The 26,267-nt window shown below is 45.3% G+C and overlaps 1 protein-coding gene across 3 annotated transcripts in view; it reads left to right on the top strand.

Annotated features, from left to right (window-relative positions):
- Nucleotides 1-24,440, top strand: part of LOC143801368 (uncharacterized) — a 105,834-nt gene extending 81,394 nt beyond the window's left edge. For 2 of the 3 annotated variants that reach the window (XM_077281243.1, XM_077281244.1), the window contains exons 4-7: nt 10,564-10,687; nt 10,799-10,893; nt 12,192-12,249; nt 23,113-24,440. In XM_077281243.1, coding sequence (XP_077137358.1) covers nt 10,564-10,687; nt 10,799-10,893; nt 12,192-12,249; nt 23,113-24,245 — 1,410 coding nt within the window. In that variant the 3' untranslated portion in view covers nt 24,246-24,440. The remainder of the gene's footprint in view (nt 1-10,563; nt 10,688-10,798; nt 10,894-12,191; nt 12,250-23,112) is intronic. The other variant, XM_077281245.1, reaches the window with a different exon arrangement.
- The last annotated feature ends 1,827 nt before the right edge of the window (nt 24,441-26,267 follow it).

Genomic DNA, 26,267 nt, shown 5'->3' on the forward strand with positions numbered 1-26,267 from the left:
GGAGCCAAGCATCGCGTAGTGGTCTTAACGGATCACAAAAATCTGACTTATCTCGAGTCTGCTAAGCGGTTGAATCCTAGACAGGCTCAATGGTCGCTGTTTTTCTCCCGTTTCAATTTTGTGGTTTCATACCTTCCAGGTTCTAAGAATGTGAAGGCCGATGCCCTTTCAAGGAGTTTTGTGCCTGATTCCCCAGGAGTTCCTGAGCCGGCTGGTATTCTCCAAGAGGGGGTAATTCTGTCTGCCATCTCACCTGATTTGCGGCGGGCGCTGCAGGTGTTTCAGGCTGATAGACCTGACCGTTGTCCAGCGGAAAAACTGTTTGTCCCTGATAGATGGACTAGTAGAGTTATCTCTGAGGTTCATTGTTCGGTGTTGGCTGGTCATCCTGGGATTTTTGGTACCAGAGATTTGGTGGCTAGGTCTTTTTGGTGGCCTTCCTTGTCACGGGATGTGCGTTCTTTTGTGCAGTCTTGTGGGACTTGTGCTCGGGCCAAGACCTGCTGTTCTCATGCCAGTGGGTTACTTTTGCCCTTGCCAGTCCCGAAAAGGCCTTGGACGCATGTTTCCATGGATTTTATTTCAGATCTCCCTGTCTCTCAAAGGATGTCGGTCATATGGGTGGTTTGTGATCGCTTCTCTAAGATGGTCCATTTGGTACCCTTGCCTAAATTACCTTCCTCCTCTGATTTGGTTCCACTATTTTTCCAGCATGTGGTTCGTTTGCATGGCATTCCGGAGAACATTGTGTCGGACAGAGGTTCCCAGTTTGTTTCAAGGTTTTGGCGGTCCTTTTGTGCTAAGATGGACATTGATTTGTCTTTCTCTTCGGCTTTCCATCCTCAGACAAATGGCCAAACCGAACGAACTAATCAGACTTTGGAGACCTATCTGAGATGCTTTGTTTCTGCTGATCAGGATGATTGGGTGACCTTCTTGCCATTGGCTGAGTTCGCCCTTAATAATCGTGCCAGTTCGGCTACCTTGGTTTCGCCTTTTTTTTGTAACTCTGGTTTTCATCCTCGTTTTTCTTCAGGGCAGGTTGAGCCTTCGGACTGTCCTGGTGTGGATTCTGTGGTGGACAGGTTGCAGCAAATTTGGACTCATGTAGTGGACAATTTGACATTGTCCCAGGAGAAGGCTCAACGTTTCGCCAACCGCCGTCGCTGTGTTGGTCCCCGACTTCGCGTTGGGGATTTGGTTTGGTTGTCGTCTCGTCATGTCCCTATGAAGGTTTCTTCTCCTAAGTTTAAGCCTCGTTTCATTGGTCCTTATAAGATTTCTGAAATTCTCAATCCTGTGTCATTTCGTTTGGCCCTTCCAGCTTCTTTTGCCATTCATAATGTGTTCCATAGGTCGTTGTTGCGGAGATATGTGGCGCCTATGGTTCCCTCCGTTGACCCTCCTGCTCCGGTGTTGGTCGAGGGGGAGTTGGAGTATGTGGTGGAGAAGATTTTGGATTCTCGTGTTTTGAGACGGAAACTTCAGTACCTGGTCAAATGGAAGGGCTATGGTCAGGAGGATAATTCCTGGGTTTTTGCCTCCGATGTCCATGCGGCCGAGTTGGTTCGTGCCTTTCATTTGGCTCGTCCTGATCGGCCTGGGGGCTCTGGTGAGGGTTCGGTGACCCCTCCTCAAGGGGGGGTACTGTTGTGAATTCCGTTCTTGATCTCCCTCCTGTGGTCATGAATGATACTTCGGCAAGTTCTGTCCATGGACTCCCTCTGGTGGCTGTGAGTGGAACTGCTGGTTCTGAGGTTGCTTCCTCAGCTGCCCTCGTTTGCGGCTGGGTTGGCTTCTCTATTTAACTCCACTCAGATCATTACTCCATGCCAGCTGTCAATGTATTAGCACTGGTTCAGATCTCTCTCTCGGATCTTTCTGATGACCTGTCTACTCCAGCAGAAGCTAAGTCCCTGCTAGTTCATTTGTTGTTCATTGTGTACTGAATATATTTCTTAGTACTTGCTAAGTTCTAGTCCAGCTTGCTAACATGATATTGCCTTGCTAGCTGGAAGCTCTGGGTTGCAGAGTGGCACGTCCGCACCGTGAGTCGGTGCGGGGGTCTTTTTGCACACTCTGCGTGGCTTTTTGTAGTTTTTTTGTGCTGACCGCATAGATCCCTTTCCTATCCTCAGTCTATCTAGTAAGTCTGGCCTCCTTTGCTGAAACCTGTTTCATCCCTGTGTTTGTGACTTTCCTCTTAACTCACAGTTAATATATGTGGGGGGCTGCCTTTACCTTTGGGGAATTTTCTCTGAGGCAAGGTAAGGCTTATTTTCCTATCTTTAGGGGTAGTTAGCTCTTAGGCTGTGAAGAGGCGTCTAGGGAGAGTTAGGTACGCTCCACAGCTATTTCTAGTGTGTGTGTTATAGGATTAGGATTTGCGGTCAGCAGAGTTCCCACTTCCCAGAGCTCGTCCTGTCTTCTAGTTTAACCATCAGGTCATTCCAGGTGCACCTAACCACCAGGTCCATAACAGGTAACGGAGTGAGTTACCGCCGGCATTAACTCTGTGTGAGCGGTGACTGGAGGGAAGTATGGAGCAGGCGCCGGGCACTGACTGCAGGGGAGTAGGGAGGGACTAATCGGACTGTGGCCGTCGCTGATTGGTCACGGCAGCCATGACAGGCAGCTGGCGAGACCAATCAGCGACTTGGATTCCATGACAGACAGAGGCCGCGACCAATGAATATCCGTGACAGACAGACAGAAGGACAGACAGAAAGGCGGAAGTGACCCTTAGACAATTATATAGTAGATACACTGGAGGATTCTGGATGATGAGAGGAGAGGAGACTGCTGGGAGATTATACAGTGTACACTGGAGGATTCTGGGTGATGAGAGGAGACTGCTGGGAGATTATACAGTACAAGATTGTGGCCCGATTCTAACGCATCGGGTATTCTAGAATATGCATGTCCCCGTAGTATATGGACAATGATGATTCCAGAATTCGCGGCAGACCGTGTTATGATCCTTAGTGGCTGAGGATCACGACTAGACCAGCAAGTGAATAAACTAAGGACAAGCTCTAGGGAGATGGTAACTGGACTGATCGCAAATCTGAACCTATCCAACACAACTAGAGGTAGCCAGCGAACGTGCCTAAAAAATTCCTAGACGTCTCGAGCCAGCCTGAGGAACTAGCTACCCCTAAAGAGAATGAAAGACCTCGCTTGCCTCCAGAGAAATAATCCCCAAAGATATAGAAGCCCCCAACAAATATTAACGGTGAAGTAAGAAGAAGGCACATACGTAGGGATGAAATCAGATTCAGCAAAAGAGGCCCACTAGTACTAGAAAGCAGAAAATAGAGCAGGGGTCTATGCGATCAATAAAAAACCCTTACAAAATATCCATCCTGAGATTTCAAGAACCCACGCACCAACTAATGGTGTGTGGGGAGAAACTCAGTCCACTAGAGCATCCAGCAAGCGAGGGAATCACATTTTAGCAAGCTGGACAAGAAAACATGATAAACACTGCTGATCAAAAAATGAGCAAACAAAACTTAGCTTGTCCTGGATGGACTGGGAGCGAGGTAGTCAGAAGGAATCTGAGTAGCACTGATTACATCGACAGCCGGCAACAAGTGGTAGTAAAACAGAGCTATATAGGAACCTCCCAGAGGATAACGAACCAGCTGATAGCCAGAGACCAGCAGGATAACAAACAAAGCCACCAGGGGGAGCCCAAAGCAAAAGTCACACCATACCACCAGTGACCACAAGAGGGAGCCTGAAAACAGAGTTCACAACAGTACCCCCCCCCCCTTAAGGAGGGGTCACCGAACCCTCATGAAAACCCCCAGGGCGATCAGGATGAGCCACATGGAAGGCACGAACCAAATCGGCCGCATGAACATCAGAGGCGACAACCCAAGAATTATCCTCCTGACCATAGCCCTTCCACTTGACCAAATACTGGAGCCTCCATCTAGAAACACGAGAATCCAAGATCTTCTCCACCACGTACTCCAATTCTCCCTCAACCAGCACCGGGGCAGGAGGCTCAACCGGAGGAACCACAGGTACCACATACCTCCGCAACAACGAGCGATGGAACACATTATGAATAGCAAATGATGCCGGGAGGTCCAGACGGAATGACACAGGGCCAAGGACTTCCAGAATCTTATAAGGACCGATAAACCGAGGCTTGAACTTAGGAGAGGAGACCTTCATAGGAACGAAGCGAGAAGACAACCACACCAAGTCCCCAACGCAAAGTCGGGGACCCACACAGCGACGGCGGTTGGCAAAGAGCTGAGCCTTCTCTTGTGACAACTTCAAATTGTCCACCACATGATTCCAAATCTTATGCAACCTATCCACCACAACATCCACTCCAGGACAGTCAGAAGGCTCCACCTGACCCGAGGAAAAACGAGGATGAAACCCCGAATTACAAAAAAAAGGAGAAACCAAAGTAGCAGAACTAGCCCGATTATTAAGGGCAAACTCGGCCAACGGCAAAAAAGTAACCCAGTCATCCTGGTCAGCAGAAACAAAACATCTTAAATAAGTCTCCAAGGTCTGATTAGTTCGCTCGGTTTGGCCATTCGTCTGAGGATGGAAGGCCGACGAAAAAGACAATTCAATGCCCAACTTAGCACAAAAGGTCCGCCAAAATCTAGACACAAACTGGGATCCTCTGTCAGAAACAATGTTCTCAGGAATCCCGTGCAAACGAACCACATTTTGAAAAAACAGTGGCACCAAATGGACCATCTTAGAAAAACGATCACACACCACCCAGATGACAGACATTCTCTGAGAGACAGGGAGATCTGAAATAAAATCCATGGAAATGTGCGTCCAAGGCCTCTTCGGGACAGACAAAGGTAACAGCAAACCACTGGCACGAGAACAGCAAGGCTTAGCCCGAGCACAAATTCCACAAGACTGCACAAAGGAACGCACATCCCGCGACAAGGAAGGCCACCAAAAAGACCTGGCCACCAAGTCTCTGGTACCAAATATTCCAGGATGGCTCGCCAACACCGAAGAATGAACCTCAGAGATGACTCTGTTGGTCCATCTATCCGGGACAAACAGTCTCTCTGGTGGACAGCGGTCAGGTCTATCCGCCTGAAACTCTTGCAGCACACGTCGCAAATCTGGGGAGATGGCAGACAAAATCACCCCTTCTCTAAGGATACCAGCCGGCTCTGAATCTCCAGGAGAGTCAGGCACAAAACTCCTAGAAAGAGCATCAGCCTTCACATTCTTCGAACCCGGCAGGTACGAGACCATGAAATCAAAACGAGAGAAAAACAACGACCAACGAGCCTGTCTGGGATTTAGTCGCTTGGCCGACTCGAGATAAATCAAATTCTTGTGATCAGTCAAGACCACCACACGATGTTTAGCTCCCTCGAGCCAATGTCGCCACTCCTCAAATGCCCACTTCATAGCCAACAGCTCCCGATTACCGACATCATAATTCCGCTCGGCAGGTGAAAACTTTCTTGAAAAGAAAGCACATGGCTTCATCACAGTGCCATCGGGGCTTCTCTGCGACAAAACAGCCCCCGCTCCAATCTCGGAAGCATCAACCTCCACCTGGAAGGGAAGTGAGACATCTGGCTGACATAAGACCGGAGCCGAAGAAAACCGACGCTTCAGCTCCCGAAAGGCCTCCACAGCCGCAGAAGACCAATTAGTCACATCAGAACCCTTCTTGGTCAAATCCGTCAAAGGCTTAACAACGCCAGAAAAATTAGCTATGAAGCGACGGTAAAAATTAGCAAAACCCAAGAACTTCTGAAGACTCTTAACAGATGTAGGCTGCGTCCAGTCATGAATAGCCTGAACCTTGACTGGGTCCATCTCAATAGTAGAAGGAGAAAAAATGAAACCCAAAAAAGAAATCTTCTGGACTCCAAAAAGACATTTTGAGCCCTTCACAAATAAAGCATTGTCACGCAGGACCTGAAAGACCATCCTGACCTGCTTAACATGAGACTCCCAATCATCCGAAAAAAACAGAATATCATCCAGATACACAATCATAAACTTATCCAGATATTCACGGAAGATGTCATGCATAAAGGACTGAAAGACTGAAGGAGCATTAGAAAGTCCAAAAGGCATCACCAAGTACTCAAAATGGCCTTCAGGCGTATTAAATGCAGTTTTCCATTCATCACCCTGTTTTATACGCACAAGGTTATACGCACCACGAAGATCTATCTTGGTGAACCAACTAGACCCCCTAATGCGAGCAAACAAATCAGTTAACAATGGCAAAGGATACTGAAATTTGACCGTGATTTTATTCAAAAGGCGATAATCAATACAGGGTCTCAGTGAACCATCCTTTTTAGCCACAAAAAAGAATCCTGCACCAAGAGGGGATGAGGACGGGCGAATATGTCCCTTCTCTAAAGACTCCTTTATATAACTCCGCATGGCAGCATGCTGCGGCACAGATAAATTGAAAAGTCGTCCCTTAGGAAACTTACTACCAGGAATCAAATTTATAGCACAATCACAGTCCCTATGAGGAGGTAGAGAATTGAGTTTGGGCTCCTCAAATACATCCTGGTAGTCTGACAAAAACGTAGGGACTTCAGAAGGAGTGGACGAAGCAATTGACACCACAGGAGCGTCACCATGAATTCCCTGACAACCCCAACTTGACACCGACATAGCTTTCCAATCCAAGACTGGATTATGAGTCTGCAACCATGGTAGACCCAACACGACGACATCATGCAAATTATGCAGTACAAGAAAACGAATCACCTCCTGATGAACAGGAGTCATGCACATGGTCACTTGTGTCCAGTACTGAGGTCTATTCGTAGCCAATGGTGTAGAATCAATTCCCCTTAGTGGAATAGGGAATTTTAAAGGCTCCAAATCAAAACCACAGCGCCTGGCAAATGACCAATCCATCAGACTCAGGGCGGCACCTGAATCTACAAAAGCATTAACCGGGTAAGATGACAGGGAACAAATCAGGGTAACAGACAAAATGAACTTAGGCTGTAAAGTACCAATGGTGACAGATGTATCAACCTTTTTTTTGCGCTTAAAGCATGCTGAGATAACATGAGCTGAGTCACCACAGTAAAAGCACAACCCATTTTGCCGTCTATAATTTTGCCGTTCACTTCTGGTCAGAATTCTGTCACATTGCATAGATTCAGGTGTCTGTTCAGAAGACACCGCCAAATGGTGCACAGGTTTGCGCTCCCGCAAACGCCGATCAATCTGAATGGCCAGAGTCATTGACTCATTCAGACCTGCAGGCGTAGGGAACCCCACCATGACATTCTTAATGGCTTCAGAAAGACCTTCTCTGAAATTTGCAGCCAGGGCACACTCATTCCACTGAGTAAGCACCGACCATTTCCGAAATTTCTGGCAGTACACCTCTGCTTCATCTTGCCCCTGCGAGAGGGCCAATAACGTTTTTTCAGCCTGGTTCTCAAGATTAGGTTCCTCATAGAGCAATCCAATGGCTAGAAAAAACGCATCTACACTAAGCAATGCAGGATCCCCTGGCGCCAATGCGAAGGCCAAATCTTGAGGGTCACCACGCAAAAAGGAAATGATAATCTTAACTTGCTGAACGGCATCACCAGAGGAACGAGGTTTCAAAGAAAGAAACAACTTACAATTGTTCCTAAAATTCAGGAACCTAGATCTATCTCCAGAAAACAACTCCGGAATAGGTATTCTAGGCTCTGACATAGGACTGTGAACAACAAAATCCTGAATACTTTGAACCCTAGCAGCAAGATGATCCAGACTGGAAGCCAAGCTCTGGACATCCATGTCAGCAGCTGAACTCAGAGCCACACCAAGATTAAGAGGAGGAGAGAAGCTAGCCACAGCAGCTAGACACAAGGCAAAAAAAAAAAAAAAAAATTCTCAAGGCTTCTTTTCTCCTGCTTCTGCCATGCAATTAACACTTTACAGGCCGGCTGTACTGTTATGATCCTTAGTGGCTGAGGATCACGAATAGACCAGCAAGTGAATAATCTATGGACAAGCTCTAGGGAGATGGTAACTGGACTGATCGCAAATCTGAACCTATCCAACACAACTAGAGGTAGCCAGCGAACGTGCCTAAAAAATTCCTAGACGTCTCGAGCCAGCCTGAGGAACTAGCTACCCCTAAAGAGAACGAAAGACCTCGCTTGCCTCCAGAGAAATAATCCCCAAAGATATAGAAGCCCCCAACAAATATTAACGGTGAAGTAAGAAGAAGGCACATACGTAGGGATGAAATCAGATTCAGCAAAAGAGGCCCACTAGTACTAGAAAGCAGAAAATAGAGCAGGGGTCTATGCGATCAATAAAAAACCCTTACAAAATATCCATCCTGAGATTTCAAGAACCCACGCACCAACTAATGGTGTGTGGGGAGAAACTCAGTCCACTAGAGCATCCAGCAAGTGAGGGAATCACATTTTAGCAAGCTGGACAAGAAAACATGATAAACACTGCTGATCAAAAAATGAGCAAACAAAACTTAGCTTGTCCTGGATGGACTGGGAGTGAGGTAGTCAGAAGGAATCTGAGTAGCACTGATTACATCGACAGCCGGCAACAAGTGGTAGTAAAACAGAGCTATATAGGAACCTCCCAGAGGATAACGAACCAGCTGATAGCCAGAGACCAGCAGGATAACAAACAAAGCCACCAGGGGGAGCCCAAAGCAAAAGTCACACCATACCACCAGTGACCACAAGAGGGAGCATGAAAACAGAGTTCACAACAAGACCGTGCCTGTCGCTGATTGGTCGAGGCAACCTTTATGACATCATCGTCGCCATGGCAACCATTATGATATCTACGTCGATACTGTGCCCGTCGCTGATTGGTCGAGGCAAATTTGCGGCAGACTGTGCCCGTTGCTGATTGGTCGAGGCAACCTTTATGACATCATCCTCGCCATGCTGTGCCCGTCACTGATTGGTCGAGGCCTGGCGGCCTCGACCAATCAGAGACGCGGGATTTCCAAGACAGACAGACAGACAGACAGACAGACAGACGGAAAAACCCTTAGACAATTATATATATAGATAGATACACTGGAGGATTCTGGGTGATTAGAGGAGATTGCTGGGAGATTATACAGTTAACACTGGAGGATTCTGGGTGATGAGAGGAGACTGCTGGGAGATTATACAGTATACACTGGAGGATTCTGGGTGATGAGAGGAGACTGCTGGGAGATTATATAGTACTAGATTGTGGCCCGATTCTAACGCATCGGGTATTCTAGAATATGCATGTCCCCGTAGTATATGGACAATGATGATTCCAGAATTCGCAGACTGTGCCCGTCGCTGATTGGTCGAGGCAACCTTTATGACATCATCGTCGCCATGGCAACCATTATGACATCTACGTCGATACTGTGCCTGATTGGTCAAGGCGAATTCGTGGCAGACTGTGCCCGTCGCTGATTGGTCGAGGCAACCTTTATGACATCATCGTCGCCATGCTGTGCCCGTCGCTGATTGGTCGAGGCAACCTTTATGACATCATCGTCGCCATGGCAACCATTATGACATCTACGTCGATACTGTGCCCGTCGCTGATTGGTCGAGGCGAATTCGCGGCAGACTGTGCCCGTTGCTGATTGGTCGAGGCAACCTTTATGACATCATCCTTGCCATGCTGTGCCCGTCACTGATTGGATGAGAGGAGACTGCTGGGAGATTATACAGTATACGCTGGAGGATTCTGGGTGATGAGAGGAGACTGCTGGGAGATTATATAGTACTAGATTGTGGCCCGATTCTAACGCATCGGGTATTCTAGAATATGCATGTCCCCGTAGTATATGGACACTGATGATTCCAGAATTCGCAGACTGTGCCCGTCGCTGATTGGTCGAGGCAACCTTTATGACATCATCGTCGCCATGGCAACCATTATGACATCTACGTCGATACTGTGCCCGTCGCTGATTGGTCAAGGCGAATTCGCGACAGACTGTGCCCGTCGCTGATTGGTCGAGGCCTGGCGGCCTCGACCAATCAGAGACGCGGGATTTCCATTATGACATCTACGTCGATACTGTGCCCGTCGCTGATTGGTCAAGGCCCAGGCGGCCTCGACCAATCAGAGTCGCGGGATTTCCAGGACAGACAGACAGACAGACAGAAAAACCCTTAGACAGTTATATATATAGATACACTGGAGGATGAGAGGAGACTGCTGGGAGATTATACAGTATACACTGGAGGATGAAAGGAGACTGCTGGGAGATTATACAGGGTACACTGGAGGATTCCGGGTGATGACAGGAGACTGCTGGGAGATTATACAGTATACACTGGAGGATTCTGGGTGATGAGAGGAGAGGTGACTGCTGGGAGATCATACAGTATACACTGGAGGATTCTGGGTGATGAGAGGAGACTGCTGGGAGATTATACAGGATACACTGGAGGATTCTGGGTGATGAGAGGAGACTGCTGAGAGATTATACAGGATACACTGGAGGATTCTGGGTGATGAGAAGAGACTGCTTGGAGATTATACAGTGTATACTGGAGGATTCTGTGTGATGTCTGCCTTGTTGGTTGTCAGGTTCTTCTCAGGTGTCAGGATGTTGCTATTTATTTCTCCCTGGAGGAGTGGGATTATATAACTGGACACAAGGATCAGTACAAGAACTTTATGGTGGAGGACCATCAGCTGCTCTCATCTCCAGGTAATAGGAGACTATCCTGATAATAGGGGAGATCTGGGCTGAGGTTCTCCTAGATGCCCCATTTTCTGATGATCACCTATAGATGATGCATTCCGACTTTATCTCCTATAGATCGTTGCTGTCAGAGAGATTCAGCAGAGAGATGGCCACGTCCTTTATACTGCCTGGATGAGAAGGAAAAGAGAAATGTCCTGCAGGACGATGAGGTGGGTGAAGCTGAGATTTCTGGAAGTCCTCTAAGGCCGGTTTCACACGTCAGTGGCTCCGGTATGTGAGGTGACAGTTTCCTCACGTACCGGAGCCACTGACACACGTAGACACATTAAAATCAATGCATCTGTGCAGATGTCATTGATTTTTTGCGGACCGTGTCTCCGTTTACCAAACACGGAGACATCAGTGTTCGTGGGAGCGCACGTATTACACGGACCCATTAAAGTCAATGGATCCGTGTAAAACACGTACCTCACACGGACTTTCTCCGTGTGGCGTGCAGGAGACAGCGCTACAGTAAGCGCTGTCCCCCCCACATGGTGCTGAAGCCGCGATTCATATCTTCTGTGCAGCAGCGTTTGCTGCATAGAAGATATGAATAATAGTGTTTAAAAGAAAGATCTATCTGTCCGCCGCCCTCCCACCCCCTGTGCGCCCCCCCGCTGTTCTGAAAATACCCGCTTCCCTCGTTGGCTGTCGCTGCTTCCTGTCCTGGCTGCACCGTCTACTGTATGCGGTCATGTGGGGCCGCCGATTACAGTCATGAATATGCGGCTCCACCTCCCATAGGGGTGGAGCCGCCTATTCATGACTGTAAATGAGCGGCCCCACGTGACCGCATACAGGAGAAGGTACAGCCAGGACAGGAAGCAGCGACAGCCAACGAGGGAGGCGGGTGAGTATTTTCAGAACAGCGGGGGGGCGCACAGGGGGTGGGAGGGCGGCGGACAGATAGATCTTTCTTTTAAACACTATTATTCATATCTTCTATGCAGCAAACGCTGCTGCACAGAAGATATGACTCGCGGCATCAGCACGATGCAGGGGACAGCGCTAAACTTTAGCGCTGTCTCCAGCACGCTCCGTGTGGTACCCACTTGGCACACGGGCGGCACACGTGTGCCGCACGTATGGCCTACGTGAGCTCACGGGCACACGGACACGGATAACTCCGGTACTGATTTTTTCCGGTACCGGAATTATCTGGACGTGTGAGACTGCCCTAACATGTAGATATCTGTGCATTGGTTCTGATATACTAATGAGATAAGCAGTGAACAGCTGTTCATAGTAAGACCTCCACAAGGATAGAAGATTTTTCTGAACGTTAGAGGGTTCAGTTACCAGCATTGAGATGAGGCGTCGCTCCTGTAAAAACTGTCATTCTCAATTTAGGTCAGATTGTTTCATGATGTCTATGGACATTTCACCTTCATTCTGATACAGTATAAATTAAGATCAATTTTTTCCTAATTTTTCATATATTCTGTTCTCTTCTGTTTTTTTGCAGGAAAGTGATGGTGGAATGAGTAATAGACTGGAAGATCCAATAACGTTGTCAGTGAATGGTAAGAACTTTTCTTAAATCTTTTTTATTCCCACCCTATACCTATATATTTCCAATGAGAATTATTCACTCCACTCCCTTTGCAAATTAGGTGTATTAGAAAGATTTACAAACTAGCTGGTGTTTGCAACAAACCAATGAAACAATCTAAATTGCTCAACACAACACTATTCGAAATTCACCACAAAATGACACTATTACTGACTCTTGCAGTCTCAAGACTATTCTTCTCTTCATGAATAGTATCTTTATTGCTTAGCAGTACCACTCTGGCTGCTATAACCCGCTGCAGATGTGACGCATCTCGAGACAACAGCTCCTCGTGACATTCCTGATAAATCTTAGCCCATTCCTTGTGGTCTCCATTCACCAATATACACTGCTCAAAAAAATAAAGAGAACACTAAAATACCACATCCTAGATATCACTGAATTAAATATTTCAGTTGCAAATCTTTATTCACTGCATAGTGGAATGTGTTGAGAAAAAAAATACATAAAAATGATCAACGTAAATCAAAATGAATATCCCATGGAGGTCTGGATTTGGAATGATGCTCAAAATCAAAGTGGAAATCCAAATTACAGGCTGATCCAACTTCAGTGGAAATGCCTCAAGACAAGGAAATGATGTTCTGTTGTGTGTGTGTGGCCTCCACGTGCCTGTATGACCTCCCTTCAACGCCTGGGCATGCTCCTGATGAGGCAGCGGATGGTCTCCTGAGGGATCTCCTCTCAGACCTGGACTAAAGCATCCGCCGACTACTGGACAGTCTGTGGTGCAGCGTGACGTTGGTGGATGGTGCGAGACATGATGTCCCAGATGTGTTCAATCAGATTCAGGTCTGGGGAACGGGCGGGCCAGTCCATAGCTTCAATGCCTTCATCTTGCAGGAACTGCTGACACACTCCAACCACATGAGGTCTGGCATTGTCCTGCATTAGGAGGAACCTAGGATCAACCGCACCAGCATATGGTCTCACAAGGGGTCTGAGAATCTCATTTCGGTAGCTAATGGTAGTCAGGCTACCTCTGGCGACCACATGGAGGGCTGTGCGGCCCTCCAAAAAAATGCCACTTCACACCATTACTGACCCACTGCCAAACCGGTCATGCAGAAGGATGTTGCAGGCAGCAGATCGCTCTCCATGGCGTCTCCAGACTCTGTCACGTCTGTCACATTGCTCAGTGTGAACCTGCTTTCATCTGTGAAGAGCACAGGGTGCCAGTGGCGAATTTGCCAATCCTGGTGTTCTGTGGCAAATGCCAAGTGTCCTGCACGGTGTTGGGCTGTGAGCACAACCCCATCTGTGGACATCGGGCGCTCATACCATAGTCATGGAGTCGGTTTCCAACCGTTTGTGCAGACACATGCACATTTGTGGCCTGCTGGAGGTCATTTTTCAGGGCTCTGTCAGTCCTCCTCCTGTTCCTCCTTGCACAAAGGCTGATGTAGCGGTCCTGCTGCTGGGTTGTTGCCCTCCTATGGCCCCCTCCACGTCTCCTGGTGTACTGGCCTGTCTCCTGGTAGCGCCTCCAGCCTCTGGACACTACGCTGACAGAAATAGCAAACCTTCTTGCCACAGCTCGCATTGATGTGCCATCCTGCATGAGCTGCACTACCTGAGCCACTTGTGTGGGTTGTAGAGTCTGTCTCATGGTACCACGAGTGTGAAAGCACAACCAACATTCAAAAGTGACCAAAACATCAGCCAGAAAGCATTGGTACTGAGATGTGGTCTGTGGTCCCCACCTGCAGAACTGTTGTGAATTCTGCTCTTGGGCTCCCTCCGGTGGTTGTTTGTGGTAGTGCAGTTGTCTCTGGGTTGTAATCCAGGGCAGGTGTTTCTGCTGATTGCAGCTCTACTAGGTATTTAGGTGTGCAGGATCCATTAGTCCTTGCCAGTTGTCCATTGTTCTTGGAGGGATTGCATCTCTGTCTGGCTCCTCATGCCCTGCTGTCAATTCAGCTAAGATAAGTGTCTGGTTTTTTGTCTCTGCAGCACACATGCAGTGTGCTTTATAATTCAGTGCAATTCATTTTGTTTTTGTCCAGCTTAGACTTTGTTTGGATTTTTCAGTCATGCTGGATTCTCTGGAGATGCAGATATACATTCTATGTCTTTAGTTAGATGTCGAATATTTGTATTATCTGCTGTGGATATTTTTAGGGTTTTAATACTGACCGCTTAGAATTCTATCCTATCCTTTTCTATTTAGCTAGAAGTGCCTCTTTTGCTAAATCCTGTTTTCTGCCTGCGTGTGTCTTTCCTCTTATACTCACAGTCAATATTTGTGGGGGGCTGCCTATCCTTTGGGGTTCTGCTCTGAGGCAAGATAGAATTCCCATTTCCATCTCTAGGGGTATTTAGTCCTCCGGCTGTGTCGAGGTGTCTAGGACGTGTTAGGTACGCCCCACGGCTACTTCTAGTTGCGGTGTCAGTTTAGGGTTTGCGGTCAGTACAGGTACCACCTACTCCAGAGAAAGTCTCATGTGGCTCCAAGGTCACCGGATCATAACACAGAACCACTCCTTTATTGAGGGGGTCTTGATAATTGCCAATAATTTCCATCTGTTCTCTATTCCATTTGCACAACTGCATGTGAAATTGATTGTCAATCAGTGTTGCTTCCTAAGTGGACAGTTTGATTTCACAGAAGTTTGATTTACTTGGAGTTATATTCTGTTGTTTAAGTGTTCCCTTTATTTTTTTGAGCAGTGTACTTAGGCTGTAAAGAAAGTTGTCCAAAAAGGTAATAGATAAATCATTACTTTGCAGAAGGAGTGAAAAGTTTTACAAAAAGATACAGCACCAATGAGTATGCCTACAGATACACGTAGAAGTAGAGTTCTCAGTTTCAAGCTACAAGTATCACACCCCAGCTGCACTGCCTGGACATGGCAGAGAGAGCAAGATACAAAAAAATAGGGCCCGCACACCTTTAGTATCAAAGTAATGCACAGGTGCATGAATCCGCTATATGGCCAATATACAGACCTACATACACGATGCGTCAGCACACTGCGATTAATGATACATGAACTCCAATATTGCTGTAAACGTCAAAAACAAGATGCTTAGCGTTTTTTGCTAAAAGAGTGTAAAAGCTATCCAACCATGTCAAGGTGTACCTAAATATGGATGGTCCCTAAACACTAATGTCACAACTCTCCATGAGCCAAACCAGCCTCATCTGAGTGAGGAGTGAAAGGAAACCAAGTATAGCTCCCAATTAAAATCTTGTGTGGGAAATATGGCTGTGTGGGACCTATTTTATCTATATTTTTCTGTTTTCAATTTTTTCTTTTTGTTGTACATATTGCGGGATTTGGTCACTTTCAGGGCTTAGCACCCTTTTCTGCCCATCTTTTCCACACAAGGTTGAATTGCATGCTATACTTGGTTTCTTTTTACTCCTCATTCAGATGAGGCATAGTTTGGCACATGGAGAGGTATGAGATTAGTTTTTAGGTACCACCCTTATTTAAGCACACCTTGACTTGATTGAATGGCTTTGGCGCTCTTTGATCAATAAATGCTAACTTAGTACCTTACTTTTTTGACGTTTACCGCATAATTGGATTTCAATGTACACCATGTTCCAAATTATTATGCAAATGACATTTTTCTCGGATTTTCCTAAATGGTCAGTGAAAATGACAGTCAGTCTAATAAAAGTCATCACCCGTTAGAGTATACATCGAATTTTATTGAAGAAACCTCCTAATGATAACAGTATAATCTCCAAAATGAATAAAACCCCACAATGCACTGTTCCAGATTATTAGGCACAGTAGAATTTCTAAACATTTGATATGTTTTAAAGAACTACAAATGCTCATTTGTGGAATTTGCAGCATTAGCAGGTCACATTCACTGAACAAAAAGCTATTTAACTCCAAAACCTCCTAACAGGCCAAGTTACATGTAACATAGGACCCTTCTTTGATATCACCTTCACAATTCCTGCATCCATTGAACTTGTGAGTTTTTGGAGAGTTTCTGCTTGTATTTCTTTGCATGAAGTCAGAATAGCCTCCCAGAGCTGCTGTTTTGATGTGAACCCTAACCCTAACCCTCATAGATCTTTTGCTTGATGATCCTCCAAAGGTTCTCTATAGGGTTGAGGACAGGGGAAGATGGTGGCCACACCAGGAGTTTATCTCCTTTTATGCCCATAGCAGCCAATGACTCAGAGGTATTCTTTGCAGCATGAGATGGTGCATTGTCAGCATGAAGATGATTTTGCTTCTGAAGGCACGTTTCTGCTTTTTATACCATGGAAGAAAGTTGTCAGTCAGAAACTATATACTTTGCAGAGGTCATTTTCACACCTTCATGAACCTTAAAGGGCCCTACCAGCTGTTTCCCCATGATTCCGGCCCACAACATGATTCCTCCACCTCCTTGCTGACGTCGCAGCCTTGTTGGGACATGGTGGCCATCCACCAACCATCCACTACTTCATTTATATGTACCATCCAGGGTTGCTCGACACTCATCAGTAAACAAGACTGTTTTGAAAATTAGTCTTCGTGTATGTCTGGGCCCACTGCAACCGTTTCTGCTTGTGGCAAAATAGTAGGTTTATGCACCTCAGCAAGCCTTTGAAGGATCCTACACCTTGAGGTTCTCCAGAGGTACCAGCAGCTTCAAATAGCTGTTTGCTGCTTTGTAATGTTATTTTGGCAGCTGCTCTCTTAATCCAATGAATTTGTCTGGCAAAAACCTTCCTCATTATGCCTTTATCTGCATGAACTCTGTGTTCTGTTTCAGTCACAAATCTCTTCACAGTATGATGATCACTCTTAAGTTTTTGTGAAATATCTAATGTTTTCATACCTCGGTCAGATGTGACATCATTTGAAGTGACATATTTTAAGTGTATCATCAGAAATAGTCCAGAAATCAGCCAGACGGTAAGACTAATCACTGTCTTCTAAATTTACTTGCCTTTCTTTTCCTCCCCAGCTCTTTAACGATGCTCACATTTTCCCCCACCGTTTTTGCTCCACTAATCCTCACTCTCCTCCACTAACCACATTCCCGCGCACCCTCAAACCACATAACTATCTCCCCCTCTCTCTTACCCCGCCACCTTGCTTCATCTGCAGACCTGCTCTTTAACCTCAGACCTCTCCTACCAAAATATAATATAAGCCGATCACTCTCCTTTACCCACCTGCTTTCCCTTTCTCTGCTCATTCTCACTGCTGGCGACATATTCCCAATCCTGCCCCCCACCTCATACATCCCACTAATCCTCACCCCTATCCTTCTCACACTAAAAAAAAACCTACCGCAATCCCTCACACATAAATATGTGTCACTGACCCCCACCCCCCTGCTTCCTCTCTCTGGGGCACTTTGGAATGCCCGCTCCGTCTGCAACAAGCTCCACATGATCCACGATCTCTTTACTTCCAGCAACCTTTCCTTCCTGGCCCTCACTGAGACCTGGCTGACGCCCCCTGACATGGCCTCCCCTGCTGCACTGAGTTACGGTGGCCTCCAATTTACCCACACTCCTCACTCAGGCAACAGACATGGCGGAAGAGTGGGTTTCCTTCTTGGAATTGGACCTATGTGCTAAATATTCTTTCTCTGTTTAGAGCTGTCACCCCGCTCAGGACACCTTCACTTTCCACATTTATAGAAATATACAGGCCATTAACACCCAAAACCATAAGAAGAATTTGCAGCCATCATTGGCTCCAATCTCCTCCCTCTCATGTTCTAAAACATTATAATGAATCACTGCAAAATGCCCTGGATAAAGCTGCACCTCCTATACATAGAACAACCCGGCACAGACAGCGACAACCCTGGCACGCACTGCAAACAAGTTTCCTACAGCGGTTCTCCAGGTGTGCCGAAAAGTTGTGGACAAAATCCAATCTGCCAGAAGATTTTATCCATTAAAAGTTTATGCTTAAAACATACAACTCTTCTCTTCACCTCTCCAAGAAAACCTAATTCAACACCCTCATCACCTGACTATCCAATAATCCTAAACCTCTCTTTGACACTTTTGATTCCTTACTAAATCCAAGAGTGCAGGCCCTAACCATGGATCTCTGCCCTGACGATCTGGCCAATTATTTCATAGAAAAAAATTGACCATATCCGACAGGAAATTTTCTCCCAATCCCCTCATACCATGCACTGTCCTCCCACCCCCACCGCATCTAGCTCACTCTCTGTCTTAAAACCAGTCATTGAAGAAGAAGTGATTAGGCTCTTTGCATCTTCTCGCCCTACTACTACTTGCACCAGTGACCCTATTGCTTCACATCTCCTCCACTCCCATTTCCCTGCTGTCACAACTCACCTGACAAAGCTATTCAACCTCTCTCTTTCTGGTATCTTTCCCATTCAAACATGCCATTATACATCCATTACTTAAAAAAACCATCCCTCGACCAAAACTGCTTCTTAATGTACCGTCACATTAAGCGACGCTGCAGCGATATAGACAACGATGCCGATCGGTGCAGCGTCGCTGTTTCGTCGTTGTGTGGTCGCTGGAGAGCTGTCACACAGACAGCTCTCCAGCGACCAATGATGCCGAAGTCCCCGGGTAACCAGGGTAAACATCGGGTTACTAAGCGCAGGGCCGCGCTTAGTAACCCGATGTTTACCCTGGTTACCAGTGTAAATGTAAAAAAAATCAAACACTACATACTTACATTCCGGTGTCTGACGCGTTCCCCGGCGTCCGCTTCCCTGCACTGTGTAAGCGCCGGCCGTAAAGCAGAGCGGTGACGTCACCGCTGTGCTCTGCTTTACGGCCAGCCGGCGCTTTCCCAGTGCAGGGAAGCGGACGCCGGGGGACGCGACAGACACCGGAATGTAAGTATGTAGTGTTTTTTTTTTTTTTAAATTTACACTGGTAACCAGGGTAAACATCGGGTTACTAAGCGCGGCCCTGCGCTTAGTAACCCGATGTTTACCCTGGTTACCAGTGAAGACATCGCTGAATCAGCGTCACACACGCCGACTCAGCGATGTCAGCGGGTGATCCAGCGACGAAATAAGGTGCTGGCCTTCTAGCTCCGACCAACGATGTCACAGCAGGATCCTGATCACTGCAGCATGTCAAACACAACGATATCGCTATCCAGGACGCTGCAACGTCACGGATCGCTATCGTTATCGTTGTTAAATTGTTCAGTGTGAAGGTACCTTAACTATAGATCCGTCTCTAATCTTCCTTTCATCTCTAAACTCCTGGAAGGCTTGGTCCACTCCAATCTAATCTGCTTTCTTTCAGATCACTCTTTTCTTGACCCTCTAAAATTCGGTTTTCGCTCTTTACACTCTACTGAAACTGCCCTCACTAAAGTCTCTAATGATCTACTAACAGCTAAATCTGTATCTTTTGCTGGCTCCTCCTCCTCATCTTCCCCTTACTGTTGCGGTTCCTCAAGGATCAGTGCTAGGCCCCCTCCTATTCTCCTTGTACATTTCCCCTATTGGACAATCAATAGATTTGGTTTCCAGTACCATCTCTATGCTGATGACACCCAATTATACACCTCTACTCCTGACATCATGCCTGTATTATTACAAAACACCAGTGATTGTCTTACCACCATCTCCAACATCATGTCCTCCCTCTATCTGAAACTGAACCTGTCAAAAACTGAACTTGTTGCGTTTCCTCCCTCCACTAACCTACCTTTGCCCAACATTTCCATTTCTTTGTGTGGTTCTACCATTAATCCCCAGCAACATGCCCGCTGTCTTGAGGTCATACTTGATTCAGAACTTTCATTCACCCTCCACATCCGATCACTGGCTCGCTCTTGTTATCTACACCTCAAAAACATTTCTAGAATTCAACCTTTTCTTACTTTCGACTTTGCAAAAACTCTTACTGTTGCATTCTCCTCTGGACTATTGTAACTCTCTACTAATCGGTCTCCCTCTTACTAAACCTTTTCTTCTCCAATCTGTCTTGAATGCTGCAGCCAGAATCATATTCTTCGCCAACCGTTACACTGGAGCCTCTACCTTGTGCCAGTCATTGCACTGGTTACCCATCCACTCAAGAGTTCAATATAAACTTATCACTCTCACCCATATCCAAGAAGTATCGTTTCTGGACACCTCTCATATAGCCAAACCAGATCTCCACTTTGCACTGACAAGGGGCAGTACCCCGAAACACAGTGTCTGCAAATTGAGATTCTGGTTTGGCTATTATCCTAAGTCATGTGACAAGGCTCGTTAAAGGGTCGACATTGACTTGTAGGATTGCTACCTTCCAATAGGTGGCACTAGAGTTCTAGTTCTCTTCCTCTCTGAAGAGACAATTTGCATAATTAGCACTCTCACCCACAAAGCGCTCCACGGTTCAGCACCACCCTACATCTCTTCCCTCGTCTCAGTCTGCCACCCTACCCATGCCCCCCGTTTTGCTAATGACCTAAGGTTAAGATCCTCAATAATCAAAACCTCCCACTCCCGTCTCCAAAACTTCTTGCGTGCTGCGCCAATTCTTTGGAATGCACTACCCAGGACAATTCGATTAATCACCAATACCCACAGTTTTAAGCGAGCCCTAAAAATGCATTTCTTCAGACTGGTCTACCACCTCAACACATTTATCTAATTATCTCTGTGTTGCCCAATCAACATTTTTCTTCATAACCAGGACCCTGATATCATGTTCTCACACGTTTTATGCTTTTAATAGCCCTCTGTGTCTGTACTTTTACACATTCTGGTTGGTTACCGGTACATGCAGCATTACATTGGCCAGAACAAAGAAAGCAATTATTACCATCCACCTCTCGTGTCTCCACTATTTCCTCATAGATTGCAGCTTGCGAGCAGCAGGGCCCTCATGCTTCTTGGTATCTGTTGTTTTATGTGATTATTGTTATTCTGTAATTTGTTTATTGTCTGTCCAAGTCCATTCTAAAATATAAAGTGCTGCGGAATATGTTGGCGCTATAGAAATAAAATTACTATTAAATTATTATTGTAGGAGTATTTAATCCATGTGCCAGTTTCTAGAGGTTTGGACATCCATGCATCAGTTTTAAGCACTTTCAGGTTACACACTAAGAATTTGATTGGCCGCAAAATACTTGATCACAGCTTTGTGGGGGTGAATTGATGTAATTTGAGAAGAGGATACACATTAGAACTATGAGATATAGGTTCCCTGTTGTTATCTGATGGACAGATTGTGGTAGGGACATTAAAGCATTAAAGGGACACAGTAAAGTTCATGCAGGGAGAGTGTAAAGTAGACTCGTTTATCTGCAAGTGTCACACTTAAGAACATAGTGCTGATTTCTGGAAGGTGTTTTCACCAGTGTTCTAAATGCTATAATTTTTTGGTGCAACTCAGAGTTGCTCAATAATTTTTGTCTTTTGGCATTTTTAGACCAGCTCTAGCCAGCTCCACCAAGGTGCATTGTGCATGGGATTTACAGGGTGTGGCTAAGTCTACCAGTCTGCTTTATGAATCTTATCTCACTTTAGTGGTATAAATTTCATGAGAAATATGCTCCCGTCCATTTCTGGCTATGACGCACAACAGTTGTAAGGTGCGCGTAATTTATTAAGTGGCGAACGATCCCGTTCATTAAAACTGGTGTGCACAATGCCCCTCGTAATGAATCGGGCCCATTGCCATTAAGAATTATGAACCATATTGGAACAGTAATTGACAGCAGGTAATGAGGATGAGAAAAAATGTTTGGACAAACAGGAATAGGGAATGATAATATGTGCAAAAAAGTGTAATTGCTAATTTACAGTATATGTATTCTGTAAAAGAAATGTATAAAAGCAGCAAATTAATACATGTTCTACAGTAAGGCTATGGGAAATTTCCACGGCAAATCCGCAACTTCCTGCTGCGGGAAATACGCATGCGGAATTGACCTAGCGTTTTGCAAGTGTAATTAGCTTGCAGAATGCTAGCGTTTTCCAAGCGATCTGTAGCATCACTTGGAAAACTGACTGACAGGTTGGTCACACTTGTCAAACATAGTGTTTGACAAGTGTGACCAACTTTTTACTATTGATGCTGCCTATGCAGCTTCAATAATAAAAGATAGAATGTTAAAAATGATTAAAAAAAATTAAAAATCGTGACATTCTCACCTTCCGACAGCCCCCGCAGCCATCCTGATCCTCGCGATGCTCCCGGGAACTCCCATTCCCAGCGATGCCTTGCGACAATGACCCCAGATGATGTAGCATCACACCGCTACGTCATCACAGGTCATTGTCCCAAGGCATTGCTGGGAACGGGAGCTGCCAGGAGCATCGCTAAGGCCTGGGCTGGATCCGGGGGCCGCCAGAAGGTGAATATTAAAACTTTTTTATTCCCAGGGCATGGAGGACAGTCTCCTCTCCTCCACACCCGGGTAACATCCGCACATGATCCGCTTACTTTGCGCATGGTGGGTATAGCCTAATAACTACAAAACCTGAAAGTATTGTACCATTAAGAAACATTGGCTCTGAATTTGGACATAGCACAGCAATACATAAGTAATTACCACCAGATTTGTACTGACCTGCAGAATAAACTTTTCATTTTTACCACATGGTGAATGCTGTTAAATAAAATCCCAAAACAGATGCAGTATTTCTGTTATTTTTATATTTCCCTCCGTTCCAAATCAAAATTATGAGCTATATTAGAAGTGGCATACATGCACATAAGATTTTTATTATTCGTAGCTGGCCTTTTCTGTTTATTGTGAAGTAGGTTAAGATCCCTTATGCACTGCCCTATATACCTCTATGTGCTGTAGTTTCATGCATATTTTGTTCACTCTGTGTTTTTTTAAATAAAAAGGATAAAATATACATTATTTAATTTTTTTTTCAGGTGAAGACTGGGTGCTAAAGTCTGGAGATAAACCATTTTCATGCATGGAATGTGGGAAGTGGTTTAAGCTTAAACATCTTCTTGAGAGATATCGAAGAATTCACACAGAGGATAAGGCATTTTCATGTTTAGAATGTGGAAAATATTTTAGACAGAAATCAGATCTAGTTAAACATCAGAAAACTCACACAGGGGAGAAGCCGTTTTCATGTCTGGATTGCGGAAAATATTTTATGCGTAAAGATTCTCTTGAGAGACATCAGAGAATTCACACAGGAGAAAAACCATATTCATGCTCTGAATGTGGAAGATGTTTTACCAATAAATCAAATCTTGTTGAACATCAGAGAATTCACACGGGAGAAAAGCCATATTCATGTTCTGAATGTGGAAGATGTTTTATCCATAAAACAAGACTTGTGGAACATCTGAGAAGCCATACAGGTGAGAAGCCTTTTTCATGTTCAGAATGTGGGAAAGATTTTAGACAAAAATCAGATCTTGTAAAACACAAGAAAATTCACACAGGGGAGAAGCCGTATTCATGTACAGAATGTGGAAAATGCTTCACACAGAAATTATCTCTTGTGGAACATCTGAGAACTCACACTCAGGAGAAACCATTTTCATGTCCTGAATGTGGGAAGTGTTTTACTCATAAATCAAGTTTTTTGCAACATCTAAGGAGTCACACAGGGGAAAAACCTTTCTCATGCTCCGAATGTGATAAATGTTTTACTAAGAATTCATATCTTGTTAAACATTTGAGAATTCACACAGGAGAGAAACCATTTTCATGTTCAGAATGTGGGAAATGTTTTATTACCAAAACAAAACTTAAATATCATCTAAGAAGTCACACAGGGGAGAAGCCATTTTCATGTTTGGAATGTGAGAAATGTTTCAGCCAGAAATCAGGTCTTGTTATGCATGTAAGAAGTCACACGGGGAAGAAGACATTTTCATGTTTGGATTGTGGAAAATGCTTTATTCACAAAGATTTTCTTGTGGAACATCTAAGAACTCACACAGGAGAGAAAACCTTTTCCTGTTCGGATTGTGGAAAATCATTTATGCTTCAAGGTCATCTTGAGCGACATCAGAGAAGTCACATTGAGGAGAAGCCATTTTAATGTAGAACATGTTTTTACCAACTCGGAAAAGTCATAAATGGGATTTTTGCTAAAATTCAAGGCAGTCACACAGGGGATAAAACATTTAAAAGAAGCACTCCCATGAACTTTTTTTTCCCCCCTAAACCTTTGTATATATGTATGTACTGTAATGTCAGTGTGTTAATACATTCAACTATCGCTGTTTCTCTTGTATCCAGCGCCGTTCTGATCTTTTTCTGAGTACCGTGACTTCAAATTAGATTAACCGGATCACTCTACATATGATTCGAAAGTCACTTTTAGGCCGGTGTCACACTGGCGAGTTTTACAGACGTATGAGCGCAGAAAATACACCCGTAAAATACGCATTACACACGGCCCAATGATTCTCTATGGCCCAGCTCCTATCAGCCGTATTTTACGGATCCGTATTATACGGTCTTCTACGGCCGTACAAAATCGCTGCGTTTGTCACCGTATTGCGCAAAAAAAATCGCCAATGAAAGTCTATGGGGGCGAGAAAAATACGGATTACACACGGACCAGCAGTGTGACTTGCGAGAAATATGCAGCAGTGTTCTATAGAAAACCCGGTAATTCAATTGCCGGCTTTTCATTTCTCCTTCACAAACCCGACATGATATGAGACATGGTTTACATACAGTAAACCATCTCATATCCCTTTTTTTTTGCACATTCCACACTACTAATGTTAGTAGTGTGTATGTGCAAAATTTGGGCGCTGTAGCTTGTAAAATAAAGGGTTAAATCGCGAAAAAAATTGGCGTGGGCTCCCGCGCAATTTTCTCCGCCAGAGTGGTAAAGCCAGTGACTGAGGGCAGATATTAATAGCCTAGAGAGGGTCTATAGTTATTGGCCCCCCCGGCTGCAAACATCTGCCCCCAGCCACCCCAGAAAAGGCACATCTGGAAGATGCGCCTATTCTGGCACTTGGCCTCTCTCTTCCCATTCCCGTGTAACAATGGGATATGGGGTAATGAAGGGTTAATGTCACCTTGCTATTGTAAGGTGACATTAAGCCAGATTAATAATGGAGAGGTGTCAATTATGACACCTATCCATTATTAATCCAATAGTACGAAATGGTTAATAAAACACACATACATTATTTAGAAGTATTTTAATTAAATAAAGACACAGGTTGTTGTAATATTTTATTATACTGGTAATCCACCTGAAGACTCTCGTTCTGTAACAAAGAAAAAAACAACAATATCTCATACCTTCCGTCGCTCAGGTCAAGTCCCACGAAGTAAATCCATCTGAAGGGGTTAAATCATTTTACAGCCAGGAGCTCTGCTAAAGCAGTGCTTGTGCCTGTAAAAACCCCATGGAATGAATGGAAACCCAATGGAATGGAATGAATGATGCAGAGGGTGCATCACCGCAACTCAAGGTAACTACAGGTCATTCCCCTGCAATCCATTCATTCCCGGGGGTTTTACAGCCACGAGCACTGCTTTAGCAGAGGTCCTGGCTGTAAAATGATTTAACCCCTTCAGATGGATTTACTTCGTGGGACTTGGCCTGAGCGACGGAAGGTATGAGATATTGTTGAGTTTTTATTTTTCCTTTGTTACAGGACGAGGGTCATCAGATGGGTTACCAGTATAATAAAATATTACAACAACCTGTGTCTTTATTTCATTAAAATACTTTTAAAAAATGTGTGTGTGTTTTATTAACCATTTCGTACTATTGGATTAATAATGGATAGGTGTCATAATTGACGCCTCTCCATTATTAATCTGGCTTAATGTCACCTTACAATAGCAAGGTGACATTAACCCTTCATTACCCCATATCCCACCGCTACTCGGGAGTCGGAAGAGAGTGGCCAAGTGCCAGAATAGGCGCATCTTCCAGATGTGCCTTTTCTGGGGTGGCTGGGGGCAGGGGTTGGTAGCCGGGGGGGGGGGGGCAATAACCATGAACCCTCTCTAGGCTATTAATATCTGCCCTCAGTCACTGGCTTTACCACTCTGGTGGAGAAAATTGCGCAATAGCCCACGCCAATTT

The sequence above is a fragment of the Ranitomeya variabilis genome, chromosome 1 (genome assembly GCF_051348905.1).
Source record: "Ranitomeya variabilis isolate aRanVar5 chromosome 1, aRanVar5.hap1, whole genome shotgun sequence".
NCBI classification, from domain to species: Eukaryota; Metazoa; Chordata; class Amphibia; order Anura; family Dendrobatidae; genus Ranitomeya; species Ranitomeya variabilis.